We start from the raw sequence: 14,730 nt of genomic DNA, 5'->3' as shown, positions 1-14,730 counted from the left end.
TACACAGACACAAACACACACACACACACACACATATATATATATATATATATATATATATATATATATATATATACATATACACACAGTTATCCATGCCTAAGAAAATGAGGTTTCTTGCATTTATATTGAAGCTACTCCAACTGCTTAGCAGGGAATCAAAGGATTAGAAAAAGGAGTTGAAATGCGCAGAATCTATACAATTGTATGACCGATTTAGCAATCCAAAGTGCATGGGAAAATAAAGAACCAAAGATAATTAGGAAATAAAGAATTACGCAGGTACTCATGCGAACATGCACACTTATAAATACAGGATTCATTTCCCAGTAAGTGCACCGTTGACTTGACAGGAAACATGTTTACTCTTTGTTACAGCGGGGTAGAAATAAAAGACAATTTGCTGCAAGAACTGAACAAATAGTGCAACTCAGCTGAGCAACCTATCCTCACACAGAGCAAGTTTACTCTGCTGTGACGCGGCCGGAAATTTCGTTGGTTAATGTTATTGCCCATTTGAACAAGGAACATGTTTGTTTAATAATGTGTTCTTGCGAAAAGAAAATGGTGTCAGAGGAGGAGAAACCACCTTTCTGAGAATTCTTTATCAAGATCGATGAAACAAAAAGAAACACTCCGCTCTCTAATACCATGACACTGATATTATAGCTAAAAAGCGCCTTCAACGGCACCGATTTGTTCAGCACTTCGCCCTATATTGCTTGCCGACTGATGCTCATCTGTCCAAATATTTGCACGCATGGTCGTAGTTAAAAAAACACATTCTCCCTGTGTACTGTTTGTGAGTGCTTGTGCGCGAGATTCCGCGCACAAATTGTATTCTGCAGCACCTTTGTATTTTCGGCCAGAACCTGCAAATGTAATCCTTACCCAGTTGAGCGCGTCCTAAATAAACTGATATATATTTTAAAGCACAGCTAATATCTTTCTCGCAATCAATGTCCAGACCTCTCAAATGTACATCGACTCACGCCTCTATAATGATGACGTATTAAATCAAACCAATAACGTTGTCCCTGGCAATATATATGCATTAAAGACGTCCTATGTTTTGACACTAAAGAAAGTGCAATGAGTATCCTGCCTGTATAGATGTACCTCCGAGTTCATTTTCCCTGTTTTGTATAATTTTGGATAATGACGTTGTATCATTAGGTCCCTTTTGCGCCAGTCATCTCGTTTCCTGTTTCTTAACTTTTCTGTTTATTTATCTCGCATTGTTTTGGCTACTGCATATGTTCTCTCTGTACGTTTTGGTCCGTGTATTACATTTACGTAAACCAGTACGAATGTTTCATAGCTGTTCCTCGGCACTGCAATGCACATTTTATTGACTAATTAAATATTGTTGTTCTTTCGCCTTGGAGTATATTATTGTTTTTGTGGGTCAGGCCATGTCAAACAAGGTCGAGTGAGGCCGTACCCAGCAGTCAGCAGTAAACGACGCAAGCCCAGATTTAAAAAGGAGGTTGAGGAAGCAAACCACGATGACATGAAAGGTGTATGTTTATACATGCACCATTGTTGCAACCGCAGCATAATTGATATGTGTAGCCACGGCATCCTGCTGGTGAACAGCCGGCAGCGCTTCTGCGATCTCTTCATGGATCACGTTACGGAGATGAAACGGCAAATTGCCGGCAGGCTCCTGAGTGATGGACACCAGAAACAGCTGTCGTGCGACTTCTTAGCCGACGAAATCCTCGATTTGGGTTATCAGGGCGGCTTGATCGGGACCGGTGGCCAGGCTGCAGAGTGACGCCGCATTTGGTGTGGGATGTCGCCTTATCATAGCATGCTGTTTACGTAGTTCATCGTAGCTCTGGACAAGCTGATAACGTCGCCAACAGTGCGAGGGTCCTTGGCCAGAAGCATCTGGAACGCGTCCTCGTCAATTCCCTTCATGACGTGCTTGATCTTTTCCGCTTCCGTCATAGCAGCGTTCACGCACCTGAACAAATCGAGAACGTCTTCTATGTAGCTAGTGAATGTCTCACCCGTGCCCTGTGCGCGTGTACGCAAACGCTGCTCGGCTCGGAGTTTCCTGACGGCGGGTCGGTCAAATACTTCTGTAATCGACGTCTTGAACGCCGACCACGTTCGGACATCCCTCGCGTGATTTTTGAACCAGAGATTGGCCACGCCCGCGCGATATAATGATATGTAAGCCAGCTTGTCCGAGTCATTCCATCTGCTGTGAACGCTCACCCGTTGGTAAGATGACAGCCACTCTTCAACGTCGTTGTCGTCGGTTCCGCTCACGATAGGAGGCTCCCGCTGGCGAACGGTGCCAGCGCCAGGGACGGGTGGCGATGGAAGAGTCTGCTGGGCGGCGTCCGGCATTGCACACGGTAGCGTCCGAGAACGGCGTTCCAGGATAGTAGAGTGGAACGTTGCCCCGCACGGTTCCACCACTTATAAAGGATATTTGTTGGGGTTCATAACAACAGCCGGTTTTGGGATGCACAGAGGACAGTCTCCTTGCTCGAACCTACGCCGCGACCTTGATGCTGCTGATGCTGCTCACTCTGCGCTCGCGTTTGTTATCTCCCTTACCATAGGATCATTAAAGTCCAAATCAAGCGGCCGTTCTTCGAATACCCAGGAATAGATGAACAAGTTTCAAATGTTTCACAACACAAATCCACATCTTTGTTGCACTGCAAAACTTGTTCTTCACGTTTTTTTGCCAAAAGTAATGTAGCATCTTTGCGACAATTTATTTTCCCGGCCTAGCCGAGCTTAAAGGGATCAATCAACGTAGTTTTTGCAAATGCCCATTCCACATTCTAGTTATTTGAATGGTGCGCATAGCAAGACATTGAAATTCTCTGATGGCCAGAGCAGCCCAAATTTCAATTATCTGGACACTTCGAGTGCTGTTGGCACCGGCAAAAGTGACTCAATTTTAAGTATATATATATATATATATATATATTTATATATATATATATATATATATATATATATATATATATATATATATACATATATATATATATATATATATATATATATATATATGTATATATATATATATATATATATATATATATATATATATATATATATTGAAAGGTCATTTGACTGAACTTCAAGGAGGACCCAAGGAAATATTTCACTTAACTGAAAGTTCGCTAAACTGAATATTCACTGGGATAAGGAACAGCATTGGGCATAGCACACATCGAGTCAAAAGTATGAAATGCAATTTATGGAACTATCTACATTGATATATACGAAGTTCGTAACAGTTAAGTTGCTGCCTATCTCAGTTTGAAAACAAAAATGTCATTTTTATTTGCACTGGTACTCTTGAAGTACAAGTAACAAGGCAGTCCAGAGAGTCTGTTCTAATTCCCTTCCTCTGGCACAGCTTGTTGCTGAGACACGAAATCTCGTAGCTTTCCAAGGAATTCTACAGCCTCTGCACAGGATTTGTACCACTGCCATTGCATCTTTCTCCTTCCATTTTGCTTCTTTGGGACTAACACTGGGAACAATTTGAAGATCGGACAGCTCAGCACAGGTAACTGGCTCACAGTCACACTGCACACAGCCGCCACTGGAAGGGCGAGTTGGAGGTGGCGGGCTTTGGCTATGGCAGCAATGCAGAGCGCAAAATTTCGTTTAACTGATTGCAAAAAAATGAGCCCAGGTCCCCTGATCAAGCTTGCAGAACTGAACTAGTGGCTATTCAGAAATTTGTTTAACTGAAAGTTTTTTGCATTGAATGCATTAGAAGACTTCCGGGGATTTTTTAAAAGTTTGTTATTCTGAAATATTTGTTGAACTTAAATATTAGTCTGGCTAAAATACTTGCAGAAAACTATTTGAAGCTATGTAGGCGAAAGCTATAGTGTGAAAAAAATTTAAATGTCGATTTGTTTCGGGCGTCGTGTTCAAAGAAAAAAAGTTGCTTTTTTGTCGCCTGAAAATAAAGGTGTTACATCAACAAATAACTCGACATGTTTGCTATGCATGTGCGAAGCCACAAAAATGCATTATTTTTTAAACGCGAAAAATGGGTTTTTTGAATTTTTGTGCCAGCACCCCCTTTCAACAACGTGCTCCCTAGCTTGCTGGCCTAGGATGGAGACGAAAAAACCGGCTTCGTTTGAAACGCAAATGATAAGACAACTGGTGCCATTATCTGCGTTTTACTGCAAAGAGAACCAAAGAGTGAACCATAGAGCCATTGCACATGGAATATCAATGTCTATTAAAATTTTTCCGAGGTATCTCAGGGATGGCTCATTGGCTATCGTCTCTCTGAAACAGAGAATAAAAGAAACGACGGAAAATAGGGCTCGCGGAAAATATACTAAGTTATAACATATATATATATATATATATATATATATATATATATATATATATATATATATATATATATATATATATATATAAGGAAGAAGGAAATGGTGGAACGAAAAAACCCACTATGTAACCCAATGAAAAAATAACTAGGTGTTGTTGGCTATAGCTTGAAATTTAGCTTGGCCAAGAGATTCTGAAGCTCCCTTTGTAACGTTTATGCCTATTGATCGCAATGCCTTCAACCTATCTATGAGGCACGATTCTCTGCATTTTCTGCAGAGAACTTAAAATTTTCGCAGAACGGAAATTTTAATGTAGGATGTAGAGTTCAAGTTCATCAAAGTTAACGCCTGGCAGGTTGAAATGCTCGGCGACAGCTTGGTGAAATCTAGCTGCGTCCAAGCGATGTCCGTTAAAGCTGACGTTCATTGAGTGTCCCGTTGGAAGGAGAATATATATATATATATATATATATATATATATATATATATATATATATATATATATATATATATATATATATATATATATATATATATATGCTTGAAGAAACATTCAAGCATATAAAGGCCATTGGAACTAGTGCTAGAGAGCTAGTTCTTACTTCGTATGTTTGACTATTTGTGGCGCTTTAATCTTAATGTAACTTTGAACGTGCCTACAGCTTTTGTCCCTGGGTCGACAACATGCTTTTGTTACGGGAGAATGATGTTGCCTGACTTTTGCGTGCACTAACATGCCTTTAAGGTTTCCGTAACGGCCATAGGTCTTGGAAGGTACCAACGGGAACACTTTTTACAGACGCTCATTACTTGATAGTATTAGATGCTATTTTCATAGGATGTTGTTGATGCTTGAGAGGGCATATGAATATTTTGTTAAAAAGGCTCTTCATCTCTGACATCCAGGTCTAGGCTGTTTCTTAGCTAATTCCGGATGCCTCTCCAATCTTGGCGTGACGTCATAAACTCTATGGAGTGACACTTGTGAATAATTTTTCTGCTAGCGGAATTTACTTTCATCTGCTATATCTGTGACGGTCGAAAAAGACGCGGGATGAATTTGCTGAAAATAAATCTATACTAATAAAATTAAACACGTGGTTCTTGTTCTTTAGCATAGTTCTCACGAAGCTAATTACCAAACCTGCGCTTTCCAGCCAGGGATAATAGAGAATCAGCAAGTGAGTTTAAAATTTTAGTTATGTAGTTGCTCTTTGCAACATGACAATAACTCGTGTATGGTATCGGAACACCAAATGTGGGGACCAACTGACACAGTCCAACAAACACCAACCTGTCACAGAAACTGTGTTCACGTAAGCAATAAAGAAAAGCAAAGTGGAAATAGCGATCGTGGCCTAGTAGATAGACCAGTGGGCTATATTACTCGAAGGGAAAAGTTCAGGTCCACTGCCAGTCATGCATTTATTTTTTAAGGAGGTTCAAAGTTTGGTGAGGCGGGAAATACCGCCTTACCTACCTCCCGAAAGGTGCAAAGGACGTGAATAAATGTTCCTAATAAAATAATATTTTCTGTTATCCTAACTCTTTAATACTTGTTTCAGATGGACCATATACCGAGCTACTTGTCAACGAAGACAACATGAATAATGTGCCGGCGGAATGTACCAAATTTTACGAAAAAGAAATACACGGCAAGCAAGAAAATAATATAAAGGACATGCAAAAATGCATGTTCATTAGGGAACCGACCACCACACGACTGCGTTAAAGTGATGTCCATCTCTAAGTGAGATGCAGTGCAGTATAGATGTGTAATGTTATATAAAAGAATCTGATGTATAATGTATTTTCATTACAAATGTAGATCTCAACAAAATTTAGATATAATAAACGAAATCTGCTATAGTAGTCAAATTCGACTTTTCCAACTTTCACGATGTTACGAATGCAGTTCCATAACTAACTCCTTTTAGTTTCCTCTTTAGATTTCGCGACCCACCAAATCTGACCTCATAAACCGAAATGCAATGCTCAAGCGGAAAAATTATGATTTTACCGTGAAGTGGGATAATCTGGCGAACACGTGCCAATATGTTGCTCACGGCACAGAAGTCAGCGAGTTTCGCTTGGTGATTCCCTAGAACAGAAAATCCTCCTATTCAAACTGCGTTCACTTTGCCGAACTCGTGCGACTGCATTCATCCTGGTCTGTCAAGTGAACTCGTCATATCTGCGATGCTGACTGATTCACCTGCCAAGTCGACGTTTGCCCTGTGGAAAATCATCCGAATAAAAACGAGATCTTGCGCTTATTGACCATTTATTTCTTCTGAGGGAGTCTACAAAATGAAAAGGGTAGCAAAAAGAACGACACAATTGCCTGCTTGATGTTCTGAACCACCATAAACTACTTGTCAGAAAAAAATAATCTGAAAAGAAACAGATAATTGGTTGTTAAAATTCTCAAACGAAGCTATTCTTGTTGTGGAAAGCTTGGTATAGATTGCTAGTAGGAATTATTTTTCGGAAGATGCCATTCATTTACAAGCATTGTAATGGCGATCCTAGTCATTATAGGAAAGGCAGCACGACGCAATTAACAGAACTCTACGAAATATACAAGAATGGATATATGTTCGAGGAGAGGAAACAAACATTTCAGCAAGAACACGTTATGAATGCATCAGAAAAAAATGTGACATTGAAAACAAAATTGCATTTTCACCCGGAATTATGTGCATAGAACGAGTACCTAGCAGCTTTACAGTGATTAGGCATAAACTGAACTGCTTCAAACGTTTCGAAATTTCACTGCGGCAGATAAAGTAAACGAGTTAAATTAGGTGCCCAGCACCCGGAATAGATTGCTCTAAGGTGTTTCTATTACCTTAGGAGTGAAGCTGCCCGTATGACCGAGATATGGTAGAGCCCGTGGTGTCGTCGTCTTTCTTGTGTGTGTTGTTTTTTGGCGCAAAATCTTTTCAGTATGCAAGATCACCAACTAGCCCGGCAGTTCACTCTTCTAAAGTATGAGATAAAAATATTTCTCGGCCATTTCAATCCGGAGGCATTCACCGAACCGCATAATGATGCAAGTGGTAAGACATTGGTGCTGTGCTCGTCCAGTTCCACGAGGGACTCCAACACGTCGCTGCGTCCGCAAGTCGTATTTTGACTAAGGCAGAGAACAATTATAGTCATGGAACTGGAATGTCTTGCCGTTGTTATCGCTGCCCACATGTTCAGATCTTATTTGTGCGGCAATTATTTCAAGATTGTCATCAACCATCATTCTCTCTGCTGGCTCGTTGGACTGAGTGGCCCAGCCGGGCGGTTGGCTCGGTGGCCTTTGCGTCTTCAAGAATACCGCTTTTCTGTTGCTTGTAAGAGCGGTCGGTGCATCACAGATGCCGACTGCTTATCTCGTCTTCCCTCTCAGAGCGAGGGTACTGATGATGACGATTTCGACGAATGCTTAACTACAATGTCATCAGCTTTCCTGACTCTGCCGTCTTAAAGAACGAAGAACAGCGGGACCCTTCACTACAGCCGATTATTGATGCGACCCCGAAGTTTGAACGGGCTACCCAATTTGTGATTCGTTATGGTCTTCTTTTGCATAAGAATTATTCAAACAACCATGCTCCACTGCTGCTCGTCGTCCCGAAATACCTGCACCTACTGTGCCATGCACGGCGACCTACAATCCGGTCACCTCGGATTCGTTCGAACGCTGCACCGCCTCCGACAACGTTTCTATCGGCCTCAATCGTGGAAGAGAACCAAGCAGTATGTCGCCAGCTGTGATGCCTGCCAACGCCGCAAAACAACCAACTACAGCTCCTGCAGTAACTCTGCAACCGGTTAGACCGCCGACAGCACCTCTTCAGAAAGTGGGCACAGACCTACTCGGTCCCTTCCCTAAGTCTTCCGCTGGCGGCCGCTGTATAATCGTGTGCATGGATTATTTACCACGTTATACTGAAACAATGGCACTTTTCTCAGCTAGAAAATCTTATGTTTCGAGGTTTCTTCTGCATTTCTTCTGCCCTTGGAGCTCTTCGTGTGGATATAAGTGATAACGGCTGGCAGTTCACCGCTGATGTCGTGGAAGAGTTGTTACGCCTTTGTGACGCTCAATATCGTCAATCCACGCCTTACCATCCGCAAACCAATCGTCTAGCTGATGGCACCAATCTTATCCTCTTGAACATGTTTTCAATGTATGTCTCAGCGGATCACAAGAACTGGGATGCTGTATTGCCGTTCATCACGTATACCTTCAACACAGCCAAGCATGAAGTCATATAATACGCACCTTTCTTTGTGCTCTACGCTCGCCATCTTCAAAGTTTTCTCGATACAATACTTCCTTTTTCACCTAACAACGATGCTTCTGTCCCGCAGATATAGTGTCGTGTCGAATTGTCCTGTCGTGTCGACTTGTCCAGCTCTGAACCTTGTCGCCACATGTTCATGCTAAGGCTCGCTACGACGCACAACATCTGCCCATCAGATTCGCCACCGATAACTTTGTGTGGCTGGGGACAGCGGTTCGGAGACAGAAGTGGTTCTTGTGGGGAAGGAGGTTCGGAAAAAGGGGACTTTGCCAAAACCTTCTCTCCAAGTATTCGGGCCCGTTCGTCATTCTCAAAAGGTTGAGTGAAGTGACCTATGCCATAGGTAAAGTGACGGCTGGTAACCTTCGTTCCCGCATAAGGCAAGTTGTGCACGTCACGCGAATGAAACCGTAGCATCAAGGCGCACCCTAACTCTCTCAGTGAGCTTCGTCTGCCCTAGAGGAAAATGTAACGTCGCACCTAAGGAGCGTGAAAGAGAAAGAAGCGGTTCGAGGTGTGCGGAGTGATCGGCTATTTGGAACCATCCGCATGTCTTCTCTATAATTTTCACTGTCAATATACCCATTCTTCATTCGCAACAATATTATGTAACGACCACCCCTCACTTCATTGTCCTGGCCGTGGGGGTCATTGCCCCCTGCTTGAACCGAAGCCTCTTTCCGAATAGCGTGCCACGACTGCCACTCAGCTTTTACTCTTGCATAAAGCCAGCTGACTCTCCGTTCCCAACCTGTGAAAACATGTATTACTTGCCGCCGCTAAACCTAGCTCCTAACAGTTACACAGCGTCCTGCTACCGGTGAATACTTTGGTGCAGGGTACACTCTACTTTGTGCCATCTACGCTCAACTGTCTCGTCTGTAACAAACTAGAAATAATCTACCAAGCATTTGTAGATTCCTGAGATTCAATATTTTATTGTTTTTCTCTCAACACACACTGAAAAAGCCTTCCCTTAACACCAAACAGAATTCGATTATTTGCTGCAGACAACAACCAGGACTGCATTCAACATGACATGTTCCTAGTCCTCGGCCTTCACGAATTTCATAAACAATGGTGCAAGTGCGCAATGCGGAAGTAATTGCACGTTTGTTCACAGAAAAAAAGAAGTTATGTCAAGCGTTGCATACATTCGCGATGCTTACAAAACAGTAACTCAGCTGCCGCATTGCCTTGCATATTTAGATGAACTTGTGTGTTTGAGGATGCGTAAACTTCACTTTTTAGTTATTGATTTGTTTGTCTTGGAAGCAACCTGTAACATTGTAAGAATGGGAATATTGCAAATATTGTAAGAATATGCATTTGAACTTGTAACTTCACTTAAAGAAAATGAATCTAACCTAACAGCTTGGACATCGGTCTGCTCTGCTCTCGATAGTCTGCGATAAGTCCATGATAAGTCGCCCAGAGAGAAATGTGCCTTAATGTTTATAAAACATATGTATGGCATGACGGCATGCATGTTAAAAAATGCAGTGCTCGTGAGTAGCCATACAACATTTAAAGAGATTGAACTCTTGCGAATATCGTGAATTCCAGAAATAATAGCGTTCTCCGGCTCGGAATTCATTTTAACGAGATAGCGTTAAGGAGCCCATGTCGCAGAAAATCTGGCGTCGGCGTCCTGTACAGGCGACCAGCGTCGGACGCCGCCTCCACAAAAAGAATTTCGCACTCAATTTCCAACCACGCCTACCGAATCACTTCACTATGACCAATGTTGCTCATACCTTGTATTTCATTGTATACAATGATATTCTTCAGAATTTTGAGAACGGCCGCCAACAAACTAATCGAATGTATAAAAAACACGGACAGCGCACGTCCTTTATGGTAACTCTTCTGAGACTGAAATACTGAATGCAGGAAACAACAGGCGACCGACCCACGCAAGAGGCCACGTTTCAAGTAGAAAGCTCTCCTTCGTGCATGGCGGTGGCAGCAATCGTTTCCTGGTTAACGTTACGTTGAAATGAGCTGCAGTTGCCAGGAAGCTTGAAAAGCAGTAAGAGGTCTCCGAATGCTATCGCTTTCCACTCTTAAAGGCGAAGCTTAGGCGTCCACCAAATATTGTGCAACAGATTTTTTTTCATATTGATAATGTATGCTCTTTTGGATACCAGAAAGCCGTGAAACCACATCTTAAAGTGTTTCGAACAGTTCAAAGTGAACTAGGTATTGTCCGACGTATTCTACATTGCCAACAATCTAATGACCCTATCCCACTGAGCACTGAGAAATTAGTTTATATCTTCTTTATGCATTCGAAATACAAAAAAATGCTTGAAAACACTCTGTCGATTCCATAAGTACCCACAAATTCAAATTCACTTATTTATCCAATGAGCGGTGTAACAGTAGGTGACGCTTCATCGGAGCTCCTATACCGCCATTTTGAAAGCTCCTGCTTTGGTGAGAGAGAAACGCACATAAACAATATTATCTAGACAAAAGCGGCACTTGTTCGTCGAAACGGCGTTTCTACAGCCGCTGAGCCCAATTCTCTTATGACCAATGTGTAGGACAAATGCTCTAGTTGTGTCGTTGAGTAGGATATAACAATAAAAGAACTCTGCCGAATATTCATGCCATAGTTGAAAGCAATATCTGTATCGATAACAGATCACAGTAGGCTAGGATCACTACTAGGCTAACTGAAAGCAGGAAGAAAAGCGCTAATCTAAATGGCATCAATGATAATTTAGCCACTTTTAATCGCCGTGAAAGGGTACGGCTTGTATGGAGCCGATTTTATTTTCCGTTGAAATATAGATCTACTTTTCCATGGCGATACTGGCAATTACGCATGAGATACGGATCCAATATTGTGAATAATAAGAGTAATAACTACCGTGTAATTCCTGACGTCTGCAGAAAAAGCACTGTACAATTCGCGACGGCCTTCACTCCGAATAGATCACGTTTGAAATAAGTTTTAAGCCCGTGAAATTGCCTATTTTTTATTTTTGAAAGCTACCGACCAATCACATTGTCAAAAATGGAGCATAAAATTTTTGCAAAAGTTTTCTCGAGTAGATTGCAATTGGCGATGTCTATTCTCATTGGTTTCCATCAGACGTGTGGAATTAGAGGGCGATCCATTCAAACCAACATACATATCGCCCGCACACTTCTTCAATACTATTACGGTTCCACTGAGCAGCTTGCAATGCTCCAGATAGACCTTGCTAAAGCTTTAGGTCGTGTCAGTCACTCCCATTTATTTTCTCTTCTGGGGCATGCCAAAGTTGGCTCCGTTGTGCTTAAAGGCGTTAACATTTGCCGTACGTGCTGTACTACTCGTTTAGTTATTAATGACCAACTCTCTAAACTCGTTTCCATTTGCTCTTCGGTAAAACAAGGATACTCGATGTCCCCATTCCTATTCGCCCTTTATCTGGAACCGTTATGCTTAAGCGTAATTAAGTCGATTTACATCCATGGCTTCAATATACTGGGTTATGAAGTAAAACTCTTAGCTTGTGCAGATAATTTAGCGTTCTTCTGCACGGATAAATCTTGTGTGGAAAAGGTAGTATCAACAATAGAAAAATTTGGCAGTGTATCAAGAGCACGAATTAACTCCGCGAAAAGCTTAGGCTTGTGGTTTGGCTCATGGTGCTATACACCAGAACAGTTTGCAGGCGTTAAGTGGACCGGTGTCCCGCGAAAGTATCTTGGCGTGCCGCTAGACGCCTATAAATTGAGCGCATTCTAGTTTCGGCCATGCAAAGTTACGCCCAGACAGTCGTTCCACACCGACTTTCTATTTTTGGGAAAGCCGAGGCCTCCAATAAGTCCTTGGCAACAAAAATTTACAATGTATTGCAAGTTATACATTGTGCCAGGCTCTACATCCAACGCTTTCGCCGAATCTTTGCAACCTTCCTATGGTCTTCAACTTTTGAGCCCATGAGGCGAGACAATATTTTCCGGCCCGTTAGTGAAGGTGGGCTGGGTTTAGTACATCTTTGTGTGCGGCAAATATTGTCTAGTTTCTTCTTTTTTTCGCGATACATCGCATCCTATAATTCGGTCATTCATGCAAGTGACACTTGTTAATGCGTTACCTGATTTAATTGTTTCTTCTAATTTTTCTGCGCGATCATGCTTGGGGGGGGGGTTCATGCAAGAAGTTTACTTGGCGGTTCGTTTCCTGCCAGTTCAGTTTTCCACTGAATACTTATACTCTATGTCGCGTACAACTGGTGAATGTCGGGTTGCTACTGTAATAAATACCCTAAAATAACGAAAAGAAAGAACTCATGGATGAGTGGTAGCGTCTCCGTCTCACTCCGGAGACCCTGGTTCAATTCCCACCAAGCCCATCTTGCAAGTTGTTTTTTATGAATTGCCTTCCTCCATTTTTCGCTCGCGGCCAACGCCGCCGACACCGACGACGCCGTCTTTTCTGCGACACGAGCTCCTTAACGCTATCGTGTTAAAATAAGCGCATATGTCAGAACACACGTGTCTTGTTATCACAAGGAGCCATTTGTGACCCATCGGCAAATAATATAAAAAGATTTATTGTCCATGCTATTTCCCCCTCCATTTTGCCGATCACTATACGTTCAATGGCCAGGTCACGATGTACTAAAGCGAGTTCGTATAATGTATATATCCCCTTGCTGCAAAACCTTCTTTTATAAACTTCATTGTGAAACCATACCGGTTAAAACATGGCTACAGAAAATGGGTATCTTTATCTCTTCTGTTAACTATCGACTTTGTGACGTGCCAGAGACGATTGCACATTGTTTTATTAGCTGCGCCGACGACATATTATTTTGGGATGTCCTCCAACGGACATTAAATAAAGACTTTGACATTAAGGCTCATACTGTGCGATATCTGCTGCCGACCTCTGATAATAGCGCACCTTTCGATATTTTTTTTCTCATCGGCATGCACAGTTTGTGGAAAACGCGAATGGTGGACCGAAACGCCGAAATGGTTGTACCTACAAGGGTGCATTTCATCCCAATGACACTGCACCTAAAGCAGGTTTATGATGGACTTGATACCCAACCGGACTGGTACCACATTTTGGTGACGTGCCTATCCTTACCACCCTTCCAAAGCGAAACCAACATTTATACCCACAGTATGAACGATGTCTTTTCCCTTTGTGGCTTCCATTGTGCACTCCATTCTCTGAGTATGCACAACTGGTGAATATCACGTTGCTACTGTAAAGAATACCCTAAAATAACGAAAAGAAAGAACTCATGGCTGAGTGGTAGCGTCTCCGCCTCACTCCGGAGACCCTGATTCAATACCCACCAAGCCCATCTTGCAAGTTGTTTTTTTATGAATTGCCTTCCTCTATTTTTCGCTCACGGCCAACGCCACCGACACCGACGACACAGGCTTTTCTGCGACACGAGCTCCTTAACGCTATCGCGTTAAAATACGCGCATATGTCAGAACACATGTGTCTTGGTATCACAAGCAGCCGTTTCTGACCATCGGCTAATAATTTCTGCGGTAAAGGACATTACAGTGTACAGCAAAGTGAGCGACTGAGGGACGAGGTGTTCTAGAAGATGGTTTGACGGACGGGTCGTGGAGGAAATTTAGCACAGTTGAAAGCCGGGGGATCCTTACTCTGCTCGTCCGGCATATCAGCGACGTTGAAGGCTGACACGGATGCGAAGAGCGGAGACACTGAAGCCACATCAGAAGGTAGCGGTGATCGGGAAAGCACATCGGCGTCAGAGTGCTTCTTGCCCGATCGGTAGACAACGCGGATGTCATATTCTTGTAAGCGAAGTGCCCATCGGCCAAGGCGACCTGACGGATTCTTCAACGAGGACAGCCAGCAAAGGGAATGGTGGTCGGTGACAATATAAAAGGGCGACCATATAAGTATGGACGAAATTTGACGTAAGCCCAAATAATGGGCAAGCACTCCTTTTCTGTCGCAGAGTAGTTGACTTCTGCGTTCTTTAAAGTGCGGCTCACATAGGCGACGACGTACTCGTCCTATCCGTCGTGCCGTTCTGTGAGGACTGCACCAAGTCCGATGCCACTGGCGCCCCTCTGTACCTCTG

The 14,730-nt window shown here is 42.7% G+C and overlaps 1 protein-coding gene across 1 annotated transcript in view; it reads left to right on the top strand.

The window, feature by feature from the left end:
* The window catches only part of LOC142589012 (uncharacterized), a 143,616-nt gene extending 137,395 nt beyond the window's left edge, over nt 1-6,221 (top strand). The window contains exon 5 of the mRNA XM_075700804.1: nt 5,909-6,221. Within this exon, the coding sequence (XP_075556919.1) occupies nt 5,909-6,075 (167 nt within the window). The 3' untranslated portion in view covers nt 6,076-6,221. The remainder of the gene's footprint in view (nt 1-5,908) is intronic.
* Nucleotides 6,222-14,730: the final 8,509 nt, after the last annotated feature.

This window comes from Dermacentor variabilis, chromosome 7 (genome assembly GCF_050947875.1).
Source record: "Dermacentor variabilis isolate Ectoservices chromosome 7, ASM5094787v1, whole genome shotgun sequence".
Classification (NCBI taxonomy): Eukaryota; Metazoa; Arthropoda; class Arachnida; order Ixodida; family Ixodidae; genus Dermacentor; species Dermacentor variabilis.
This window is presented reverse-complemented; position numbering and strand designations above follow the sequence as displayed.